Raw genomic sequence first — 23233 nt, 5'->3', positions numbered from 1 at the left:
CTGCTAGGATCATTCGCCCATTGCCGACTTCCGTCGAGGATTTTCGCTTCTGATCAATGACCACCACGTACAAAGAAGAAAAATAACCAATAATTTGCTCAGCTAGCAAAAAACGATTCTGACCGATACCAAAAAAAATCGGCTTCCCCCCGCTTCCACCAAGGACCACCCGGGCCCATCCGGCCACCATACCGGCGTGAACGGGAAAAAACGACGGGGCCGACGACGATTATCACTTTAAGACGTACACTGAACACTCAGAACACTAAATCCACACCGTGGAAACCGATATCAAACTTTTTGAGACAAATACAAGGGATTCTGTCGGGAGCGAAAGGAGGTTAAACCGCTGCGTGCAATGCTCCACCACAGAATTCTATATAGAAGCAAATAATTTCTCTTACTCTCTTCTGAAAAGGTATTCGGGTAAATGGGAAACGAATCATTTTAGGGTTTCGGTTAACATAAGAAAAGAAAAATATTCTCACCTCAAAATGCTTGGCCGAATGTTCCTGGCAGTCTTAGCCAATAGCAGTAAAAAAAAATAAAATGGTTAATTCCAAATTTTGTTTGTTATTTGTATTTTTGGGATTGAAGTTGTCCGAAAACGAAAAAGTTAGTGACATGAATTCCGACGATAAGTTATTTTCCGTTAAATTCGAAATATACGGTAGAGTTCAAGGTATGTTATATTAACAATTGACTTCCAGATACAACATTCATTTGCACTTTTCAGGAGTATTCTTTAGAAAGGTGAGATGCACATTTCGTGAATGTGTCGTTTAATTTCGCAGTTTTATAGTACACCCAGAGCGAGGCCACAAAACTGGGCGTCAAGGGCTGGTGTAGGAACACAGACCGAGATACAGTTGAAGGCACGTTGGAAGGCAGTAAAAAGCGACTTAACGCGATGTAAGGCTCCAAGAAGGAATAAACACATTTCTTACAATATTCCAATATTTTAGGAAGCACTGGTTGCAAACCAAAGGCAGCCCTAAATCCAGAATTGACAGAGCTGTGTTTCAAGATGAACATGAAATAGAGGGGTTCACTTTTGATGGGTTTACGGTAAAACATTAATTAAAGATTTATTATATTAGACAAATGTCATTAGAATTATTTATTTTGTGTTTGTTTAACTTCTTAACTCGTTAAAAAAGTAGTTCATAAGTGCAAGGTTTTAAATTTTGATTAATTACAGGAGTGAGGCTGCTTTTCAGTTTTTCCAATTAAAAACTGTTTTTGTTTTTGAAATAGTGAAATTCCCTGTTATTCTCACCAGTCTATTTTTTTATGGATTGATAAGGTTAAATTTTCGAATAATTTCTTAACATGTATGTAGGAGACTTGAAATAAAATGGTATGGTATTAGTCAAGCAAAGAAGAGAAAGAAAACCATCGTAAGTCCTCGATATTTAAATTTATTTACCTAAATTATAATCATAATATATTCAAACAGAAAATAATAACAATACCTATATTCAAAACGCGAGATGGAAATGTAAAAAATAATGCGAAACGTCAATACTGATCCGCAGCTCGTAAAATATATATACGCCGCGTGGGCATGGCGAATTTCGCTCACCTGAGCGGGGAAGCGGGTCGGCAGTCTCTGACGTCTTCGCGACGTCCGAGCTGAGTATTTTAGTCGTAACGACGCCGGAGACCCCGGGACTAGTTTAATAATGTTCTGACTAGTATTTATTTTAAACACTTTTAAAAGTGACGACACAAATTAAAAAACACGACACATTCAGACTTTTGGCAATTTAAAAAAAACACGAGCGGGAGCGATTTCGGGGAAACGTCAGGCAGCGCCACCTACTGGCTCAAGTGCAACGCAATGCCCATTTTTTGGACGAAAATAAATAGTGCAATGCATAAAAAATTAATAACTTTAAAGCTTTACCGATAATAATTTTAAGAGAACTTACACATAGTGTTAAAGAATATCACGTCAATTAGGTGGTGAATAGTAGTGGATGTGCAGATCAAAAATAGTTTAATTTTGATATACAGGATACCCAGTTCCAGCTGTGTTGATTATTTCCTTAGTTTTTCTACTTATATAAACCTTAGTTTATCAAGTTCAATCAGAATTAAATATTTTAAGTACTTTTTCATAGAAAAATACGACAAAAATTTGTTCTTAGGGTGACGTTTCCCAATTGCCGCTGCCGCGCAAAATCTCTTACTACAATAATAATAATAAACAAGCAGCTATATTTGTACTACGTCCAAAACACTGGAAAACATCAAATAATATATTTCGTCCATTCTTTTCCTTACTGATAAAATTAAAAAAACTATAGCGACAAAAATATGGTGTAGAATATATCTTCAATGAGCTAAAAAAATGATTCCAATCATTGCAAAGAATAACCCCATCGAGAAGTGCCAATGAGAGCAATTTATAAGGGCAATTAACGTTTAACCTAGACAAGTTCTGCAGAATCATAATTCTTTATGTCAATAAATGACATTGAGTCCAAATTATAAAGAGACTGGGTCCGCGGAAAACCTGTTTGAAACTAACCCATTTGACCGCTCGAAACCTATACAAGGTGTAAATTAAGTAACTAATTTTAAAATAAAAAGGTGTTAAACAAAACATTTTTTTTGTTATAATTATGTTCAGTAACATGTCAATTAGATGAAATTAGACCTACTCTCAATTTTAAATGCAAAAGGTAACAGGTTTAATATAAGTTGAAAGTTAATATTTCAGTTTCTTGTCATTAATAAACCCAGTATCTCGAGTTTCGTCTAATTGCCTTTTTACTGAACAAGAAATATAAAAAAAACAAATAAGATAGTTTTTTTTGACGCTCTGTACTTAATTAACACTCTGTATAGGTGCAGACAGTTTAGGTCCACCAACAAATATTGAACTGAATCCTCTTTGCGGCTTCTGAATGGTGTTTATCTATGTTGCGACGCGGTACAAATATACGCGACTCGCTCGTATTAATAATATCACCGTCATTTGCCCGTCGTCCGTTAGATGGACTAACTGTCGACTTGTTTCGCGCCTATGCTCGATGAGGACGGCGACGAACCGATAGAGTTGGGAAACGCGCGAGCCGTGACGAAAGTGCATGCGACTGGCGTCGGCGACATGGATTCGGAGCGACCGTCTAACATTACTTGCTGAACTTTCTCCACGTCCTGCTTCTCCAAAGACTCGGTCGAATGCACGCGCCCGCCCACGTCGGCAACGAACTTGTCCGAGTCGTCGCGAATATGTCGGCAAATCTGCGGGTAGCGCGTGCGTATCGTGTCTACGACGTCGAGCAGGTTCTTCGAGTCCATCGCGAGCACGTGGGCCGCCCCCAACATGCCCCTGAAACACCGACATAGTCTACCGGGTGTCTCATGGTTGATGAAACTTAAAACTTTTTGGGAAAACGAGAGGTAGGAATAAATTACACAAGCAGGATATGCCAATAAGGCCTGTAGTATCTTTTGTAACAGCACCATCAGTTAAATTCTCAACAAGATTAATAAAAATTGTAGAATATCATATTGCCTTTAAACCTAGATTCGTTCAAACTAATTAACAGGGTTAAAGACATTAAAACAACTGCTAAGGCAATTCTAGTTTCATTTGACGTCCAAAATCTATTTCCTAGCGTTCCACCAATTGACGTAAAGAGGGTGGGCGCTTTATTACGGGCCTTTGCTCAGGAATTACTGATATTAGAAACAAAAAAGTTTATACAAAAGTTTTATGGTTTAAATTATATTTTAAAATTATTTATTTTTTATATATACAGGGTGTCCGATAAGTGCTGGACCGACATTAGTAAAAATTAATTAATAAAAAAAAAGAACGATATGCTTTTTTAAAATTCTTTAAAATAATTAGGTGTCAGTAGTTCGAAAACCATTAAATTTAGGTATAGGACATGTATATACCAAATATAGGTATTTTGACGCACTTTGAGAAAAAAAAATCAAAAACATGGGCGTCTCATTAAAGAAAATAAATACTGCAATTTGAATTTAAAAAAAGAGTCCCTTAATTTAAGACACACTGTATAATTTTAAAATGCCTAGTCATCGCAGCTTGTTAGAAGGAAGTCTTCTAAAATTGTGTTTAAAATTTGAACAAGTTATCATTACTGACACCCGTGGAAGACCATATTTACTCAGAACATAATTTTGCATACAAAAATGTATAATCTCAATTTCTGTCTAAACTACACAAAATTTGAATAATTAGTTTCTATAAAAGCGTACCTTTATTTTTGGCAAGGATTATAAAAATATCAAAATAAATGGGGTCTTCCTTTTAAAATTTTAAAACTAATGTCGGTGCAGCAACTATGTACATATAAAAAACCTTGTATATATAAAAAATAAATAATTTTAAAATTTAATTTAAACCATAAAACTTAACTTTTTTTTCCTAAAATCAGTAGTCCATGAGAAAAAGTACAGGCCTCTACCAAAGTGCCCACCCTGTACGTAACACACATAACAGATAATCTCACTCCAAGACAAGTCCACCCTATCATAAAACACGAATTGCTAGATAGTTTAATAGTTTCTTTAAATCAAAATTATTTTGACTTTAATGGTCGATCTTATATTGCTAAAGAACGTTTAATTATCGAACCCACATACTTACAGAAATTTTCATGGACAATGTGGAAAATATCATTAACGAACATAAAAAGGTGTATAAAAATAAAACTTAGGATTCTAAATATGCCATTAATTTAAATTCAGAAATTCGCAAGTTTGACGATAATTTTGATATTTGATATTTCAATCAAAAAGCGAAAAACTAAATTTGTTGGAATCTATGGAGATTAATAAAATGAGATATTCGAATCTATTACTTAATGACCAATTAGATTTAAATGCGTCTCCGTTGTTAAATTTAAATTTGTAGGAGTACACCAGTAATTAAAAATATTGTGATGGTGGTGCTTAAGTGTCAATCATATTAAAATTGCAACCATTTATGCTGTATTTTGGTGGCCACATTGAAAACGCAACTGCTTCTGTTAGAATCTATACAATGGAGTATCCTGCATTAGAACGGAAAGATGTTAGTGTTTTATCTGTATTATTGTTTTTCAATACTTTAATATATTTCACTCATATGACTATGAGTATTAATCATTATTGACATTTAAAATATAATGTTGCCGTTTTAACAGTAAATTTTTTTGTTGCTAAAAGAAGCAATACTAGTATTTAATAATATATGAAATATTCCCAGAGACGGTGACATTATTTTGTGTGTTACACCCTTATTGGATTATCTTTTGTTGCAATAAAAGAGATGTCATTTCATTTAGTTTCCTAAAGAAAATTAATTTTATTTGTAGTGATGTCGCAAAACGCCCTTTAGCTGCGATACATGCAATCGAAATCAGGGCAGCGCTTGTCAACGACTCCCACAAAATACGTTCAGCCATTCAAAACTTGTTGACATTTATCTCCGAAAAATTTCGGAGGCCACTTTCTTTTCAAGACAGAGCAAAAACTATTCCATGAAAAAGAATCGAATGTACCCCAACTTTAAAACGGTGTTGTTCATTTTGGTTATCTGTGATATACGGTCATTTCTCAAAAAATGGACTTTAGAAGAATGTGATTGGTCCCATAGCAGGCATTCCAGAAATTTAGATATAATTTCCAGAATTTCCTCTTCGCAGTCTTAGTCATAAGTTTCTTCAACCACGCTCTTTGCGACAATTACTTTTCACGATAGGACAAAAGTAATCATTTTACTGTATTACACAAATAATTAAAATAATTAGATTTTGTTAGAAAACTGATTTTATTTCGAAACGCTTACCATTTCGGTATAGGAACATAATTCATCAATTGAAAATGCTTTTATCTACTATCCTATTTTAAAATAAACGTGGTATTCCATCCGTACTTTTCGCCGATTTTGTGTAAGACGATTTGTAAACATTGTGCATATTGCAGGAGGCATTATTCGACACTCTACAGAGTACGATACCCAGGATACTGATAATCTCTAGCCAAGATTTCAGATTTCTAAATACTCAAGTATCTGAGCAATAAGAACTTTAACTTAACGAACAATATAATTAATTAATATCTTGAAAACTGATTGAAAAAATATCATGCAGCAATAGCAGAGCGGAAATTTAAACACTGAAAAAATGAATATTATAGTTCGCTGGAGGAGAGTCAAAAACTTATCGTGACCAAAGTTTTGATTAGTCAGTTGCTGCTGCATGAGTAGTTTTCTGGTTAGTTCTATAACCTTCGTCCTCAGATGTAAAAAAAAGAATTCTGATTTACTGTTAATCTGATATCTTGACATTCTATAAGTAACCGAACGAATTTTTTTCTATTAAATTTACCAAGTAAATTCCAATTCTTCTTACATTCTTTGTAAGCGAAGGGCCACCGAGACGTAAATTAAAAATCAAACAAACATAGCTACCCGCCAAGAAAAGCACAGTCTGACAGATTCAATAAACAACTAGAAGCGGTTTTAGAATGCACTTAAAAATCTTAATATACATTGCAAAAAACAGTCAAATAAAATACCGGACGAGTTACACAAATCCATAACTTTAAATAAACATTTTTTAAAATCCAATTTAAATGAGGGAACATATTGACTGATTTTGCACTTTACCAACGTGTCAATCTGCTCTCTTAAGTATAACTGACGATATCATTAATGCACCCTAATTCGATTAAATTAATTTAAAACTATTTAGAGAGAGTTCAGTATGTAGAGACAAATGTTGGTGTGTCACCGATAACTAAACAAGTTCAGTTATGTACCACAGGAGTCAACAATTTTGGGCCCTTTATTATTTTCACTTTACACATGTGATATTAATAGCTGCATTAAACAATTCAAAGTGCATCTATATGCGGATGCTCAACTTTATATTAACGAGGACTTAATAAGAACTCATATCACCCTTACCCACGCAAAATGGTTGCTTTTTATGCTTTTATCCACAGACTACTTAATATCCCAGTTTTGGTTAGTTTTGGTTTTGGTAAATATCGCTCAACTTTATATTAACGAGGACTTAAATAATCTGGTGTTTTTTGCTGTTAATAAATGCAACAAAATCAAAATTTTTGGTTATTCGGAAAACATAATGATAGATTGTGTCAAAACATTAAAATTAAAATCGGTGACGATGATGTTCCATATTCCAATCAGAGCAAGAATCTTGAGCCAATTTTTGATTCTGAGTTAAGATTTAAATATCAAGTCAAAAATGTATCCAAATCCTTTTTCTAGGAGTGACAAGATCAAACTGACAGATTCACTTGTTCTTAGTCATTTTAATTTTGCCGATGCTCGCTTAGTGTACAACCACAGAATACAGCGCGTCCAGAAAGCATGCCTTCGATTCATTTATGGCATTTGCCGTAGAGAACCTGTCACTTATATTTAAAGGAAACAAAATGGAGAAGGCCAGAACTTTACACGCATGTGTTGTTTCATAAAATTGTGGCCAACTTACTCCACATTGCCTTAAACTCCTTTATATCTCTTTGGTTCACTCTAGACTGGAATATGCATCCGTGATATCTTTGGCTTCAATATCTATAATGGGTATCAGATCAACTATAGCATTATAGCTAAGGCCTTCAATATTGGTACTCTTAAAACCAGAAGATCTCAGAGTGATTTAGTTTTTTTCTTTAAGATTCTGACTGGTTGCTATTATTGTCCAGCTCTTTTACATAGCATACAATTTAACGCATATTACAGGAGCTATGGTAGCTCAATGTTCCGCATAGCTTACCTTCGTGCAAATTATAGATTTTATTCACCCCTTACTAGAATGCTTAAAGCGTGCAACTGTTTAAAGCTTGATCCTTTTCAAAATAAATAAGAACTAAAAGTTCAGATTTTCACGAAATTATATATTTTGACATGACAATTGTTTCGACAACACCGTGTCTTTATCAAATGTATATTTTATAAAGACATAAAGACACAGATAAAGACACGGTGTTGTCGAAACAATTATCATGTCAAAATATATAATTTCGTGAAAATCTGAACTTTTAGTTCTTATTTATTTTGATAAATGGATTTTTATCAAGTAAAAGCCACCTCAGTTCTGATTTCTAGTTTTTATACTGCAGTCTTACTCTCTTTGTCTTTAATGAATGTAAAAGTTTTGTAAATTAGTTAAACCGTAAATAAATAAATAAATAAAAATTATAACTACAGATCGGCCAGAGTATATAACAAATAAAATTCGATATCGTACAGATGTACACACTCTTAATTTAAGATTTCCCTACTACATATCCCCTCCGCCCCATAGCATAGTCTACTATGAAAGGTGTTTCACTTATAATATTTATATTTTATTTAAACATATTTCACGCAATTTAAAAACATTATCAGTGGGCGCATTAAAATATCAATATAAACAGTTTCTTTGAAGTTAATATTATATGAGTGACTTTTCTGTTTTTTTATATAGAGTTTTATATAGAGTGGACTCTTTTTCTACATATTTTCCTTCCTTTTCGTAGAGTGTTCTTTTTGCAGAGGATTTAAAACTTTAGTGTAATTGGCATTGTCAACATTAATAGACATTATATGTATACCTTGGTTTCTCAACTAGAATCTTTTTTAAATTTTAATTTCGGCCTCCTTTAGATTTAGATGCTGATTATGTAAATTCTTACAGCAAATAAATTATTATTATTATTATTTCGTGTCTAATCTATCTACTATCTACCTTATTACTATATATCTTATTTTGGTTTTGTAAAAATAAGACAACATAAGCATTGGTTTGTCGATGTAAAAAAAAATGCAAAAATATTTTATATATCATCTTACTTTCTATATTCCGCATCCAGAGTCGTTCGACTGTACTGGTGAGCGAGTTTCATCGCACCAACCAACTCAGCCATATCTTTGGATAGCACCTTGTGCGCCATCTCGACCTCTCTCTGCGCGGCGCACGGGAACGCCCCAACTATGTCGTCGACGCTGGCCAGAAGCGACCGCAACTCTAGTCCCACCTTCTTCACCAAGTCGAGGTACTGGTCTGCGTGTGATTGCTGCACACCCTGCGACAGCGACATGACAGCCCTCACTACGTCTGTCGTGCACTCGTACACCCGATCGTGGGTTCTATCCGGTATGGCTGTCACGTGATGAACATCCTTGAAATCAAAATAACGATGAGCTTATAAAGCGATAGTTTGGATGGAAAAATAAGCAATTTGGTACCTTGGATCTTTCAGAGTCGCTGCCGAAATCGGATCCGCTCTGCTGTCCGCTTAATGTCATCGTGTTTGTCAACGAGCCCACAGGCGAATGGCTTTTGCTGCTCGAGAGCGAGGCGGTGCCGCTCTGTAACCCGTTGCCCGCGGCAACGCCCACCACGCCGTCCCCGGACCGCTGGTGCTCGGAGCAATTCGACGGGCTCGCGGGAAGAGATGACTGATGAGTGTTTTCTAGGCACGAGATCGTTTCGTTGAGAGGGCCAACGACGGTCAATTTTTTCTGCAATGGAAACAGTGTTTTATTATTACTATTATTTATTGTTTATATTTCTACAACAAGAAATCCGTATCAGACATTACATAAGCCCAAAGAAAATAAAATAGTAAACTAATTTCTTAGAAACGCGCGGGTCTTTAATATAATATCATAAAAAAGGCAAGACGTTTTGACCCACGAGTGTCCAAATTGTTTAAAACAGTAATAAATATATTTATTATATTGATATAGAGAGCATTATACATCTGACAAGTGAGTAGAAGGTGGGAAATTATTTCAAATTGTTTAGTGTTACATACGTACATATATACGTAAGTACGCGCAGCCCTTATAGGAGAATTTCAAAAAAACGTTATTACTCAATCTTAGTTGTGCGATAATTATTAAAATGGACATTGGCAATTTAAATAGCTGGGTGGTAGATCAGAGGGTGCAAACCTGAGTAAAAATTCGTGTACTGTGAACGGGCTGTAATGTTGACATCTCACCACAACACAATTCACAAAACAGCTCTCTAATCTGAGATGCCCAGTTGAATTTGGTGTGCTTTGATTGATCGAGATAGCTCGGGAGACGACCTTGGTCCATTCTTTACAGTTTCATAAGAAAACTGTGGCAAGATTTAAAGGTTTGGTAAATTAAGTGTGTGTGTGAAGTTGATTTAGGGAGTATCATCAAATCATCTTTTTTCAAAGTTGGTCTCTACTAGCTCAAGTATGTCGGTATAACGTATGCGCCAAACTGGAAGACATCCGGAAAAATTATTTAAGATGGTTGTTTGGTATATTTTTTAAATTGCGTCCCAAGAGGAAAGCCTACTCTTTCTCAGCATCGACGATGCGGTCCCCGCTGCCTAACTTGCTTTCGAAACTGTTGTGCCTGCCATTTCCCTTAACAAAGAGAAAGAAGAGAATGTCACAGCAACGTAATTAAACGTTTTAACCACATCTAGCCTTGAATCAGCCAAGAAGAGCTTTGACTTAGTTGCAAAAGGGGAGTTACTAAAGCGCATAACTTTAGTTTGTTTGGTATTGATTGCAACAGAATTTTCGTTGGCGTACTTGGCCAGACAAATCAACATTTTCTGTAATTGGCTCTGTGATTCAGCTAATAAAACGACAGCGTGTGCGTAAGCCAGTAAGTTGAACCTATGCAACTTCAATCCATTGAAGAAAAGTAGTCAATATTAGCAAGACCAAGGGAAAAAGGTAGAGGGCTAAGCAATGCGGTCAGAAGGACACCCTCAGTGACATCCAACATTTTAGTGAAGTCATCGTCGGCCTTAATTTTAACTGTCGCCACTTCTTAAAGGGTAGATTATTTAAAAATTCGTACGGTTTTAGATCCATGCCAGGTTTACATTGTTTTAAAATTGTTTTGATATCATCGACAGTTACACTAGAATCAAGTAAAGGATCTGAAGCGTCGAAGAAATGTGTGTAATCTATGACACGAAACAAGTATGTCGAACAGAGAAAAGCCTCCCACTCGTAAACGGTTGAATTCTTTTTGTTATCATGATTATTAAACCAGAATTCGCGTTGATTTTTCGTTTTCGATAGAGTAGAGATAAGAGAGTTTTCATATAAGCCCTTTTTAGTCAAAATTAAGGTGCGACAGTGTTTTTTTGTTTTTAAGATAAAGTCGTTCTAAACGACGAGAAACGTTGAAACCCGTGCGCTAACGCTTACCAAATTCGTTTCCGATTCGGCGAGCCACCTAGAGTCTTCTTCGGATTCAAGCTGTTGCTGTCGTAGCCTCTGCTCGAGCACCTGGTGACTGAAATGGCTCGACGGTTGGTACTTGAGATTTTCGAGCAGCTGATCGCCGTAGAGGGAAGCCGGCTGTGGAGTATAGTTACGTCAGACGATGGGTGGAACTTTCGAATTGAAGTTGACGCGGCAAAGTATCACTTTCTGCTGAACTAATACTTATTATTATTTCTTACTTTAAAAAGTTTATTGTTAATTAATACTCTTTTAATGGCAATTTTCGTATTTCGATTTAAAATGATTGTGAATCTAGTTTGAAAGTAACTACAATATCGAGAGCTTTAGTAATAAAAATTGAAGCTTAATATACCTAAAAATGTAAATTTAAAATTGAGCGCTTTGGGAATATGTCCAATTAACTATTTTAGTTATTAAGTTCCAGAGAGTGTTTCAAGTAAAATATACATATTTTCCCTTTTTATATCTTATTTTGGTTAGTGAAAATTAATTAAAAACCCCTTTAAATCTTGAAAAAGCAACTGGCAGACAAAAGACTTTAAGTAATTATTTATAGTAAATTAATTACATTTAGTGGTCGCTTGGGTGATTTTTGCCACGCCCACGCAAAGTAATCACGCAACGCAAAAATACGGGAGAGGCGGATAAAGGGAAAAACTTATAGCTACTGTGGATTGCAACGCATTCGCCAAAAAAGTCTATCAAAAACTGTCACGTGCACCAACAGAAAAACCAAACGCAAACAAAGAAAAAAAAGAAAAGTGACGGAGGGGCATCCAAACTACTACGCAAGTGGTCTTGTCGTCGTAGTCGCGCAATACACAAGCCTAGAGAACTGATCTAAAAAAATTCTAAAGTGTAGCTAACACAATACCGAAATTTCAAAAAAAGGGGCTCCAAACTCTTCTATTAAAACATGAAAAAAAAAAGCAAAAAGTTTAAAACAATTTAGGACACTGGTATGTGGCAGTTAAGAAAAATCCACACAATTGTTAGAAATAAAATTATCAGAAAAAATAAAATTAAAAAAAAATACTGACCACTTGATTTCTATATATTGAACTAGTCGTCTAAAATTTAATTTTGTTTTTATTTACTGACAGATAATTCTTTTATCATAAAAAACGAGCATTATATTCATTGGTTTGGGAATTACAACTTTTTAATGAAAAACAATGTTAACAGCTTTTAAGAATAAATTATTGTCAATTAATTTTTAATATATCATTCTTTATATAAAAAGTTAAGTTACTTGGAAATATCTATTAATATTTGTTTTCATAATGTTTAGCACAACTCTTGTCACAAAAAAACAAAAACTTAAATTACTACAAAATCAGGATTGGAAATTGGAAACATAAAGTAATTGAAAAGACCAATTGTTAGACAAGACCCCCACCCTCCAACACACCGAAGTACCTCGGGCCGGCGTTCGATACGACTTAACCTCAAAATTAAATTCTCCTCGACGATCGACTGCAATTTACCAAACTCGTATTTGAAACCGGCTATTTCTTCCTCCAATCGGCCTTGTCTCTTCTCTATCGCGACAATTTTAAACTGGTTCTTGCAAATATTCAAACGGTGGGTGTTTAAGGTTTCGTTCGTGGTCACCCGAAATTCGGATTCGAATTTTGCTCGATTTTTGGGCTCCCATATCCGGTTCTCGATGTAATCGACCAGGGATTCGTCTTCCGGCCCGTCGCGACCACCACAAGCCGTGCAACAACTTAGCATATTAATATCACCGCTTCGCAGCACTTGATTCACTTACTTTGAACGTTACGTTTGAACTGGCTTGTTATCGTTTTAGATAAGAAAAAATACAATTCGCATATGCAGCTGATAACGTATCGGACAAATGATAAGGACTAGATGCAATCCAAAATTCGAACTTAGTTGTGAAATATGTCTGTAGACAAATAAAATATTCAGAAGTCCCCTGATGTTTGAAAAACCAATACGTGAATATTGACTTAGGACAAATTTTCTTCGGCAACGACTTTCAGATAACAAAAATTAATAACCAAAGCAATGTAACCCAAAACCACAATCAGTTTATTGAGCGAAAATTACCCATATTCAGCAATAAACATTCTCAATGATGAAAATCCATAAAACATAAAGCACATTTTTCACTGACTGACGTCACGAACATCTAACTAGATGATTTTACTGAGAGATAATAAAAATCTCTAAAATCGACCAATTCCTGGTAACTGGACCTGAAAACACTATTCAAGAACGATGCAAAAAAGTAAAACACACACACACACACAACACACACACACACACACAACACACCACACACACACACACACACACACACAACACACACGCACACAACACACACAAACACACACACACACAAACACAGACACACAACACACACACACACACAACACACACACAACACACACACACACACACACACACACACACACACACACAACTCCCAACAAAGATGCTCAAAAAATAATTTTACTACCAAACCAACTACGCATCAGTATGGTTTTTGAGCCAAATCCACAAAATTCTATCGTCAGAGCAAAAAACAAAACAGCAAATCTCCGACACCCACCCAAAAATAAACGAATAAAACGACGTCACTGTCGATCGACAGCCACTGGGAGATGAAATAAGGTGCCAAAACAAAATGCACGCAAAAGAAAAAAAAAACGCTACCGCGCATGCGGCACGAAAACGGCGGGAACGCCCACCAACCAAGCGTCATGCTGCATGCGTCCACCAAACCTGTTGCTGGTGGGAGGTTGGTGGCTGTACGAAAAACTGCCGCTTGCGCGCGCAGCTCTTGACGTCGTCGCCACCGAAATCATAAATGCACTCCTCGACGTACTGAGGCCTCGCCCCCTCGGTCTCGCCATACTCGTACATGACAGGGTCGGGATGGTAAACCGGGACGAAATCGAAATGACATTCGATTGGGTCGCCACCAAGCGGCGGCGGCGGAGAATTTTTTGACCTCCTCTCCAACGACCCGGCACTAAACGGCAAGGGTGGCGGCCCAGCCTTATCCAGGCTACCTCGCGATCCATAGACCACGCGACCGTTCTTCTCGAGCGAGTTATATTTAGAGGACGGTTGTTTCCGTTCCAAAGATCCCATCAGGGGCGTCGAAGGACCGGTACTCGCCCTGGACGGTGTCCTATCCACGGTATTTTTTTTTGTTTCAGTGGGTGGCACCTCGGGATCTAACTTCTGGAGGTTTTGGATCGGGATCGGGCAGGTTTTGAGGACGGGTTCCGGGACGCGATCTTTGCGCTCGAAATCTACCGCTACCGTGTTAAATACCGATGCGGGAACGGTGTACATGGCCGGCGTCACGCCCCTGTTTTCGTTCTCGCGCATCAGATGCGCGAGCACCTCGGGATTCTGCGCGATGATGTACGTCTGCGGCACCGGGTCCGACGCAGCGTCCAGCGAAGACGACAGCAACGACGCGTCGAGCGCTGTCGAAATGAGAAAAATCTAATAACCGAACGAGTTTTCGCGTCTTCAGATAAATTCAAGCGGGTCGACAAAAATTTTTCTATAAGACCAATAGAATGGTCCACCAGATAATTAAACGGCTAACAAATAAATTAATTAATCACAACCTAGACAGTTTTTGACATGTTAACGGGAATTACTTGGAGCATGACCACATGACATGTTTATTTTATTCACTAAAGACAAATTAATTAACCAAAAATTTAAAGAACTAAATCCAAGGCATTTCCCAAAATTTTGAAAAAATACATATAGTCCATTTTTTCATTATTTAATAATGTTCTTCCGCGAAAACTAACCAAAACTCACAAAAAATTTGATTACCAACGTCTCAAATAAGTCAGCTTTAAAGTAACAAAATATGAATAAAAAAAAATTAGGAATAGACGTTTTCGATTTACTTCACAAACCTTGCATGGGGTGCCTGCTTGGCTTCGGCGGGGGGCAACACTCATCTGCGGGTCCCCACGACATCGCCGCCGCCCTCCTCGTCTCCCGCCGCGAGCACTCTTGCTGCGCCCGCTTCTCCTCCACCAGGATCTCCTGCAAAATCTCCTTGATGTCCTTGAAACTTGGCCGTTTGCTCGGCTCGTACGCCCAACACTGCGACATCAGCGAGTAGAGGCGAGGCGGGCAATCTGGCGGCAACGCCAGTCGCTCCCCGTTCTCGATCTTTCCGATCACGTCGTTGTTCTTCACGCCTTGGAATGGTTTTACGCCTAACATTAAGATTTCCCACATGCACACACCTGAGGACAGAGAAAAGAGACACAATTGTGGGAACATGTCTCTCACAGACTAGACGTCAAGCCCTTACTGAACATCCACACATCGCTGGCGGTCGTGAACCGCCTAAAGTTGATACTCTCCGGGCTCATCCATTTGATGGGCAGTTTACCCTTAGAGGCCTTGTAGTAACTCTGGTCCTCGCCCATCCACCGTGACAGACCGAAATCAGCGAGTTTGACGCATCTAGAATTGAATCACTTGTATATATGCGTCCCAATTGAAAAAGAAACCGCCTAGCATTATTTAATTCAGTCTGATTCCACCTTTTTCGCAAAAATGATATCCATGTTGCGGAAAAATCTATAAAAACATAAGAAATCTTCAGGTCTTGCTTGTGGAACGTAACATTTACTGACTTGGCAACACTGCGGCGCGCTTGGAATGTAATGTGGGAAGGGGGAAATTTCACAGGGTGGGTGTAATTGACAATGAATTTTTTATTTATGATACCGAGAAAACATTTTTTGGGCACTTTTTTGTATCAACTGCAGTAGCGTATATAGATTTTTTCTATATTCTTCGTTATCCCATTAATAGTTTTTAAAAATGCCTGTTTTGAGTCGTTTTCAATTATATGTTGATTTCTGTTATCAAAAATGACATAGATGTAAGGCATTTCTTATACGTAAGCTCAAGGTTTAGGAAAGGGCTATTTATAACTTAACTTAATTTAACTTTTTTGAGAGTTTTTATGGTTTTATACCATTTTATAAAACCATTGGTGTTACAAGTTTTATAAGACGTTCGACAAATACCAAAACACTTTTAAGTTTGATAATATATATAATCTTTGGTGTAGGTTGCTTCAGAGTTTTTAACATGCTTTTTAAAGGGTTCTTAAAAACCTTATTACAAAACTTTTTTTTTGTAACTTGCTCCGTGAAACTAGATATTTCAAGAAAAATAAACACACTCCTTTCAAGGACAAATAAACAACTGAAAATCGACTGACATTTCATATAATTTTATAGCGTTTATACATTAATTTTAATAAACAAACAAAAAAATTTATAAAAACCGGAAAATGCACACATGCATACATACTCAAAAAAAGCGACTCACCTATCGGAACTAACCAGAACGTTCCTAGCGGCGATATCCCTATGTACATACTTCTTAGATTCTAAGTAGCTCAAAGCGGTAGACAGCTGGAATGCGTACAGCAACAATGTGGCGAGGTCCAAGATGTGCTTATTATTTTGCAGATACGCCCTTAGTTCGCCCAGCTTGGCTAGCTCCATGATGATCCATACGGGCGAGTCGGAACACACTCCTATCAGCTTTATGATGTGGGGGTGATCGAATTTCTGCATGATATCTAATGAAACCGAAACATATGACGTTTTCTAAATTCTTCGACTGTTTCGGACAAACTCTTAACTTTCAATTCAAAGGCTTATGTTAGTAAAACATAAAATATCAGTAATTTAGCAGAAAAAATGAAATGGTAGCAAATGAACGAATGTTCAAATGACCGAAAATCTTCTTTCGTTGCAGAAGTAGAGGCAATCGAATGTAGATGTAGAACTGAAAGACTTGACTAGAGTTCTGGGAGCAAGCGAGTGACCTAGATATTCATTTGGTTATACAGTTTGGCACAAAAGCTTGGCACGAGCCCTTTTTGTCGCAAGGTCCTGTATGAAAGCATATTAACCAATTTGTTGGACCTACCCTTCATCAAATATGGGCATAAATTTTGATTTTTTTCTAGAAAGTATTTTATAGGTAGGTACCTCTACCTTTATATAAGTTAATAGGAACCACCAAGAAATATTAAATAACAATATATATATATATATATATATATATATATATATATATATATATATATATATATATATATATATATATATATATATATATATATATATGGTTCTTGGTTTTTTTTGGTCCTTTTTTAGTGAAATTAAAATAAATTTCCGTTACTTGTGAAACATTTTATTTTTTGTGACGTTTCGGTTTTCAAGACCTTCTTCGGACATTTAATTTTAACCTTAAGCCAAAAAACAACGGTTCACTATATAATTGTTTGGTAATTTACAGTTTTACAACATTCACAACAGACATATTGAATATGTAAATCGACAAACTTATTTTAATTTCACTAAAAAAGGACCAAAAAAAACCCAAGAACCATTTCTTAAGAATATATAAGTGAAAAGGATCCAAGAACTCACAAACTAGAAATATATATATATATATATATATATATATATATATATATATATATATATATATATATATATATATATATATATATATATATATATATATATATATATATATATATATATATATATATATATATATATAAATAAATATATTTGACGTTTATTAAAAAAATTACTGGTAACTGCTAATAAGGTGTATAAAGGTAGAGGTTACCTTTGACACAAAAATAAAAAATGTTATTATTATAGGCTTTTACTTGGACAAGACACAGTGGATTGTACATCAAATACAAGGAAATGTCGATGGAAAAAAATTATTATATTATGTTTTGGGAATAATTATTAAAATTTTTGTTTCATTTCATCCATTTGAACAGTTTTACATCAGAAAAGAGAACAATCAGTACAAATATTTTTTGCTACACCAATGCAATAACAAAAGATTTGGTGCGGCCATTAGGGACATTTCTGGGGCCGTGAGTCCAGAAGCCAGGTCCACGATATGCTGCAGATTTAAAGTATTTTTGTAGCACCATAAGTCTATTTTTATGTGATTCTCATGTGGCTATGGGAAACGCCCCATCTTATTTGTAAAGCAGCCTAAGGGTAGGGACCCATAAATGTGTATTACCCCAAGACTCACTCGCAACTGGCTAGGACAAATTCCACAATGAATTCAGTCAGCTTTATTCCCATCATCCTTACCTATTTTGTTTTGTCATTCATAAATTTGATTTGAAAGATGTCAACTTTTACCTTAGCCGGTGGCTGTAATAAAAAATATTCTTTTGAATGTATCTTTAAAACAAGCACCCTTTTCCTAATTCGTATTCGGATTATACCTATCTAGTATACCATTTGAGCGTCTGCTACATCGAGATCCCTCGCGAGACGAGACGCACCGAGACTTTCCGAAACGGAACCGAACGCCGCTCGGGATTTTCGGTCATGTGAACATTCGATCATTTGTGATGTTCCCCAAAAAAAAATGGTTCAGAAAAATGTAAGGGTGTTAAGATATCGTGAACTGGCTATTGAAAAAAAAAGGTTAAAAACTCGCAAATCCGTCCTATAAATTGATCTAAAATCGATTTATTTCAATACCGAGCGTATAATTTCACAGATGTTATTGCACGATCTAATTTACTGACTCTTGGCGATTAACTCGCAATTAATCAAGCAAAACTGGCAACATTATCACTTTACACGTATAAATGTTAACTCACAGGCTTCCTCAAGGAATTTCTCGGTCGTCGCGAGGTCGGCGTCGCCTTTGCACGTTTTCACCGCCACCGGAATGACGGCGCCGTCCTTGGTGGCGACGGTGCCCTTGTGAACGTCCCCGAATTGACCTTCGCCCAAAATCTCGCCGAGTTCGATCTGCGCGCGCATCAGCTCGTAATTTTTCACTATGGAGAAATTTTAATAATATCCTATAAAAGCGAAATACATTTTTTTGCCATTTATACTTAAAAGTTATCATTGTCCCGAGGGAACAAAAATACGGAACCGAAAGAATGCCAGTTTGACAGGTCCAAATTTCGTTCATTTTATAAGCGGAAAACTCGACGAAAACAAAAGGTACACGTTTGTAACGTTTTAAGAACTAATTTTAGATTAATTCTTGTCGTTATTGTGTTTTGTCAGTAGGTATTAGTTTTATCTTGGGCTTGTGATTAGTGTAGTTTACCCTGCAGACCGACGACAGACTTTCCCAATAGCTTCTGAATCTGAAACATTGTCTAAATGGGTCAAATGGACAAGAGCTGCTTATTGCTTTTGTCCGTCTTTTATAGATAAAGAATCAAATTTATTTTGCGTTTCCAAAGGATAACAAAGGTACATTTAGTGTATGCAGCATTTACATATTTTTAAGATAAGGCTTCAGTTTTTCAAATAATCAACTAAAAATTTTACGAATTATTTTTTAAATATTCATATTTTACTTAGGGTTGTCGATTGACTAAAAGTCTGTAAGAGATTTATTGGACAAACGTGTCAATGTGTTACAAAAAACACTTAAAAGAAAAAAATATGTAAATATTATAAGTATAAGCTTTGCTATATATTTTTTAATAAAATCCGCGGTCTAGACCGCATCTATTGGATCCACAGAATCTTTATATAGTATATAAATTAACAATTTTGGTATATTAACAGTTCAAAAAATACACATTTTTATTATAAGGAATGTATTATTCAGCTTCTGCTCCTGTTTCCTTCATAGTTGCTTTATATAAATATATATGGAGGGTTAAGAACGAGAAATAAAAAATAAATAAATTATTGTCTCAAAGTTTTATAAAATTTGTGCATATCCGGAATCTCACATTTTCATTAGACTAAGAATTTTTTATTCTATACAATAAATAAATTATATAAAATAAGGAAATATTGGTTTAAAGGAAACAATAAAACTTGAAAAAACAGAAAAAATCCATGTCTTATGGGCAATTTATATTTATTATTATAACTACTTTTTAATCGTCTATTCTGGTATGCTGGAATGTTATTATTTTCTACTCCCTTCTGTAAAATACCTATTGTACACCGCGTGCGGGAAGTGTCATTGTGCCAAGTCAGTTTCGGCTTGAATTTTAAAGTTTGTCAATTCTAACGGTCATGTCAGCGAATGAATTGGTGTGGTTTTGCAAAACTAACGGTCGTAGAAAAACGTGCAACACATTTGCAAAACTTTAAACTTTATTAAAGACTCGCTCTGCTCGTACTAAATAAATTCATGACTCAAATACCGTTTAGCCGACTTGTTGCATAATACTGGGTTAAAAAGCACACATTACCTGCCGGCACCGAGTAGTCCCCCTCTTCAACGATCTCCGCATAGTCTTCAGAGACAAGGGTTCCACTGATCACATTCGAAGAGTCTTTCGCGTTGCCAGTTTTACTCTTCGCTGCGTCTGAAAACAAGCCGGGTTATAACGCTCACGAAGCGAGGTAGAAACCATTGCGAGGTGAGAGAGTGTGCGTGCAATTTTCTCATATGACAAGAACAAGATGCACAAACCGAAGGGGGTGTGTATAAAATCTGAAAAACTGTACAACCTATATAAAGTAAAAACTAAAAAGTATATGCTATTGCGGAATTTTACGCATGAAATAATGAAAAGTCCCTCTAGGAGTCATCTTCAAACGGTGAAAAGAGGGCAGAATTAACGTATTTTACCCAGGAACGATGCCAAATAAAAAAAAATAAAAATGTGTTTCCGATGCAAACAAGAAGCCGTGCTCTCTCTCACTCTTTCCGCCCAACACGCTACTAACCTTTACAGGGACAAGGGAATTGCTTCCACACTGTGGCTTGAAATCAAACGAAACCGTTAATTTTATAAATGGGGTGTTATTAACCGGAAAAAATACCACATTATAACGGTTGCAGCACAGAGAAATTGAGACAGCGATATTATTACTTTACCTACTACCCCTACAAAATGTCCCAATTAATTTTTGGCTCCAAAAACGATAGTTTTACAAATTCTGACGCCCAATAAAGTGGTAAATACTAGTCAACCCAAATCTGAAGACAGTGAGTCACCAGTGTCACTAAAACCCTAATTTAAAAAAAATTCTTATGACGCGATGCTGTATTACACTGCCATTTAGATATATGAATCGTTAATTTTTAAATATGCAAGCAAAGATTGTTCAACTACACTTGCACTACATCTGAGGGCTGCGCGCCACGTTACGTGGAATAACAGGTATGGTCTGTTCATAGACATAAGAAAGTGACCAATTGCTTTTTAATGGGATTATCCAAGGATGGTCATTAACATACAATACAAGAAAACTATTACCTAAAGTTTCGGAAGTTAAATTCAGGTAAAATTGTGGTCCATAATAGAAAATAATTTTATACCTACCTGTGCTTAATATTCTTTGGTTTGGTATACTACATAGTTTAAGTTTATTAGTAATCATTCTTATTTCGTGTGAAATACACCGTGTGTTGAATCGTGTGCGAATTATGCAAAATATGTGCGAGTCTAGTGTATCTCAGGAGATGCTCCCGGTCAAATAGAAACCGAAGTTTTTAACATCCTTCCACAAAGTTGGACAAATTCTGTTAAAAAAATAGAAAAAGCAAAACAATCGTATGTCCATATTGCAAATAATATAGAACAAATAACAATTAGAACAGAAGATGATAGCGATAGTGATACTGATATATTATGTGAATAATTTTAAATAATTTAAGCAAGTAATAAAAATCATTTGTAATACCCCAAATAATTAAATTCTATGTAAAGTAGGGACCTGTTCGGCCATATTTCATTCTTACAGCTTGCCCGGGTCTTTCCTTAATTCGTGTCAGTTAGTCAGTTTCTTATATCTATCAACAGACTTTAGCAAAGCGCTCCTGATATGTAGTGTTCGACGTCAATTGATTGGCCGTTTTCGCTTTTAACATACGTAGACGTTACGATTTCTTATTTTTGTTGGGGTTTTGTTGATTTTGAGATTTATATTTTTTCGAAAGTTTATCTTATTCAGTGCTTGTGTGTAGCGCTGTTGATTTAACAAGTGTTAATAAAATGGAAACGTCTTTGTTCTCTAATACCTACTATATCAGAAATTAGTAGAAACGGACGTTATGGATATGGAAATGACGGAATATTATAAATATAAATGTGGTTTATCAAATGGCTTTGGAATTAGCAAAACCAATTCGAATATTTAAGTATAATGAAGGTAGTAGGTGTCCAATACCAAAAAATCAGAAGTATAATGAAAACACTATAAGGAGTTATGAACTTAGAATATTTTCGTATACAAGGCCTACATTTGTAAACTTATTATAAGAGATTTATTTTAGAATTTACAACATCTAGCACGTTTCGGAGCAGCGAGACTTCAATAACATATTTAGAAGAGGTGCTAGAAGAGCTACCACACCTTGAAGTGGATATTGCATTATAAAAAATAAAACACATTTTTGAATTATTGTTTTTTTTTGTAATTCACATAATTAGTACAAAATTTTATTTCTTTCTTCCTGGATTTCGTTGCTTCTTTCAATCGTGATTCTTAAGAGTTCAATTTCTTTGTACCCGAGCTTCCTCGAGATTTGCCAGCATTCTTTATAGATAAAACATTCCACTCTTTGAGTCGCTAGTCTTAAGTGTTATAAGCCTTTAATCTTTTTAATTATACCAATAAAAAAATTGTTGAAACTTAACATACAAGTGTTTCTCTATTTCGAGGGGTTTCCATTTGTAGAGTCATGGATGGGATAGCGGGTGAATCTTTCTTATTTTCGGCAAAGGGCTCTAATTCTTTTTTCCTTATAACAGGAACTGCTGTCGACGTTATTAGTTTAGGGAGGTTAACTGTTTTGTCCTCCCGATATATTTCATCAAACTGGTGATATTTTTCAAAGAAACTTCCACAGGCTACTGTAATACTTTTTACAAAACTTCTGGATTCCTCCTGCGTCGGTTTTTACTGAGTCGAAATTGCTAACGTTTTTTTTTTGTAAAAAGTATGGTAATAATATTCCCAGTTAAATGCCA

General features: G+C 35.8%; 2 protein-coding genes across 8 annotated transcripts in view; one reads left to right on the top strand and one right to left on the bottom strand.

The window, feature by feature from the left end:
* The first annotated feature begins 515 nt into the window (after nucleotides 1-515).
* Nucleotides 516-3140, top strand: LOC132708296 (acylphosphatase-1-like). Of its 2 annotated transcripts, XM_060680541.1 has the most exons (5): nucleotides 516-682; nucleotides 737-753; nucleotides 803-912; nucleotides 966-1068; nucleotides 3005-3140. In XM_060680541.1, the coding sequence occupies exons 1-5, from the start codon at nucleotides 550-552 to the stop codon at nucleotides 3011-3013; spliced, it is 372 nt and encodes a 123-aa protein (XP_060536524.1). In that variant the 5' UTR covers nucleotides 516-549; the 3' UTR covers nucleotides 3014-3140. The 2 variants fall into 2 exon arrangements, with proteins under 2 accessions (XP_060536524.1, XP_060536523.1); XM_060680540.1 differs by lacking the exon at nucleotides 3005-3140 and having other exon boundaries at nucleotides 966-1302.
* LOC132708295 (focal adhesion kinase 1-like) overlaps nucleotides 1407-23233 on the bottom strand; it is a 41574-nt gene continuing 19747 nt past the window's right edge. For 2 of the 6 annotated variants that reach the window (XM_060680536.1, XM_060680533.1), the window contains exons 6-16: nucleotides 20985-21020; nucleotides 20504-20620; nucleotides 18929-19111; nucleotides 16594-16849; nucleotides 15560-15714; nucleotides 15153-15491; nucleotides 13987-14702; nucleotides 11194-11346; nucleotides 9230-9505; nucleotides 8834-9162; nucleotides 1407-3343 (exon numbers count right to left, since the gene is read on the bottom strand). In XM_060680536.1, coding sequence (XP_060536519.1) covers nucleotides 3010-3343; nucleotides 8834-9162; nucleotides 9230-9505; nucleotides 11194-11346; nucleotides 13987-14702; nucleotides 15153-15491; nucleotides 15560-15714; nucleotides 16594-16849; nucleotides 18929-19111; nucleotides 20504-20620; nucleotides 20985-21020 — 2894 coding nt within the window. In that variant the 3' untranslated portion in view covers nucleotides 1407-3009. The remainder of the gene's footprint in view (nucleotides 3344-8833; nucleotides 9163-9229; nucleotides 9506-11193; nucleotides 11347-13986; nucleotides 14703-15152; nucleotides 15492-15559; nucleotides 15715-16593; nucleotides 16850-18928; nucleotides 19112-20503; nucleotides 20621-20984; nucleotides 21021-23233) is intronic. The other 4 variants (XM_060680534.1, XM_060680537.1, XM_060680538.1 and 1 more) reach the window with 4 other exon arrangements.

The sequence above is a fragment of the Cylas formicarius genome, unplaced genomic scaffold (genome assembly GCF_029955315.1).
Source record: "Cylas formicarius isolate icCylForm1 unplaced genomic scaffold, icCylForm1.1 PGA_scaffold_10__41_contigs__length_53128322, whole genome shotgun sequence".
NCBI classification, from domain to species: domain Eukaryota; kingdom Metazoa; phylum Arthropoda; class Insecta; order Coleoptera; family Brentidae; genus Cylas; species Cylas formicarius.
The sequence above is the reverse complement of the archived record's forward strand: the minus strand, read 5'-3'. Positions and strand labels throughout refer to the sequence as shown.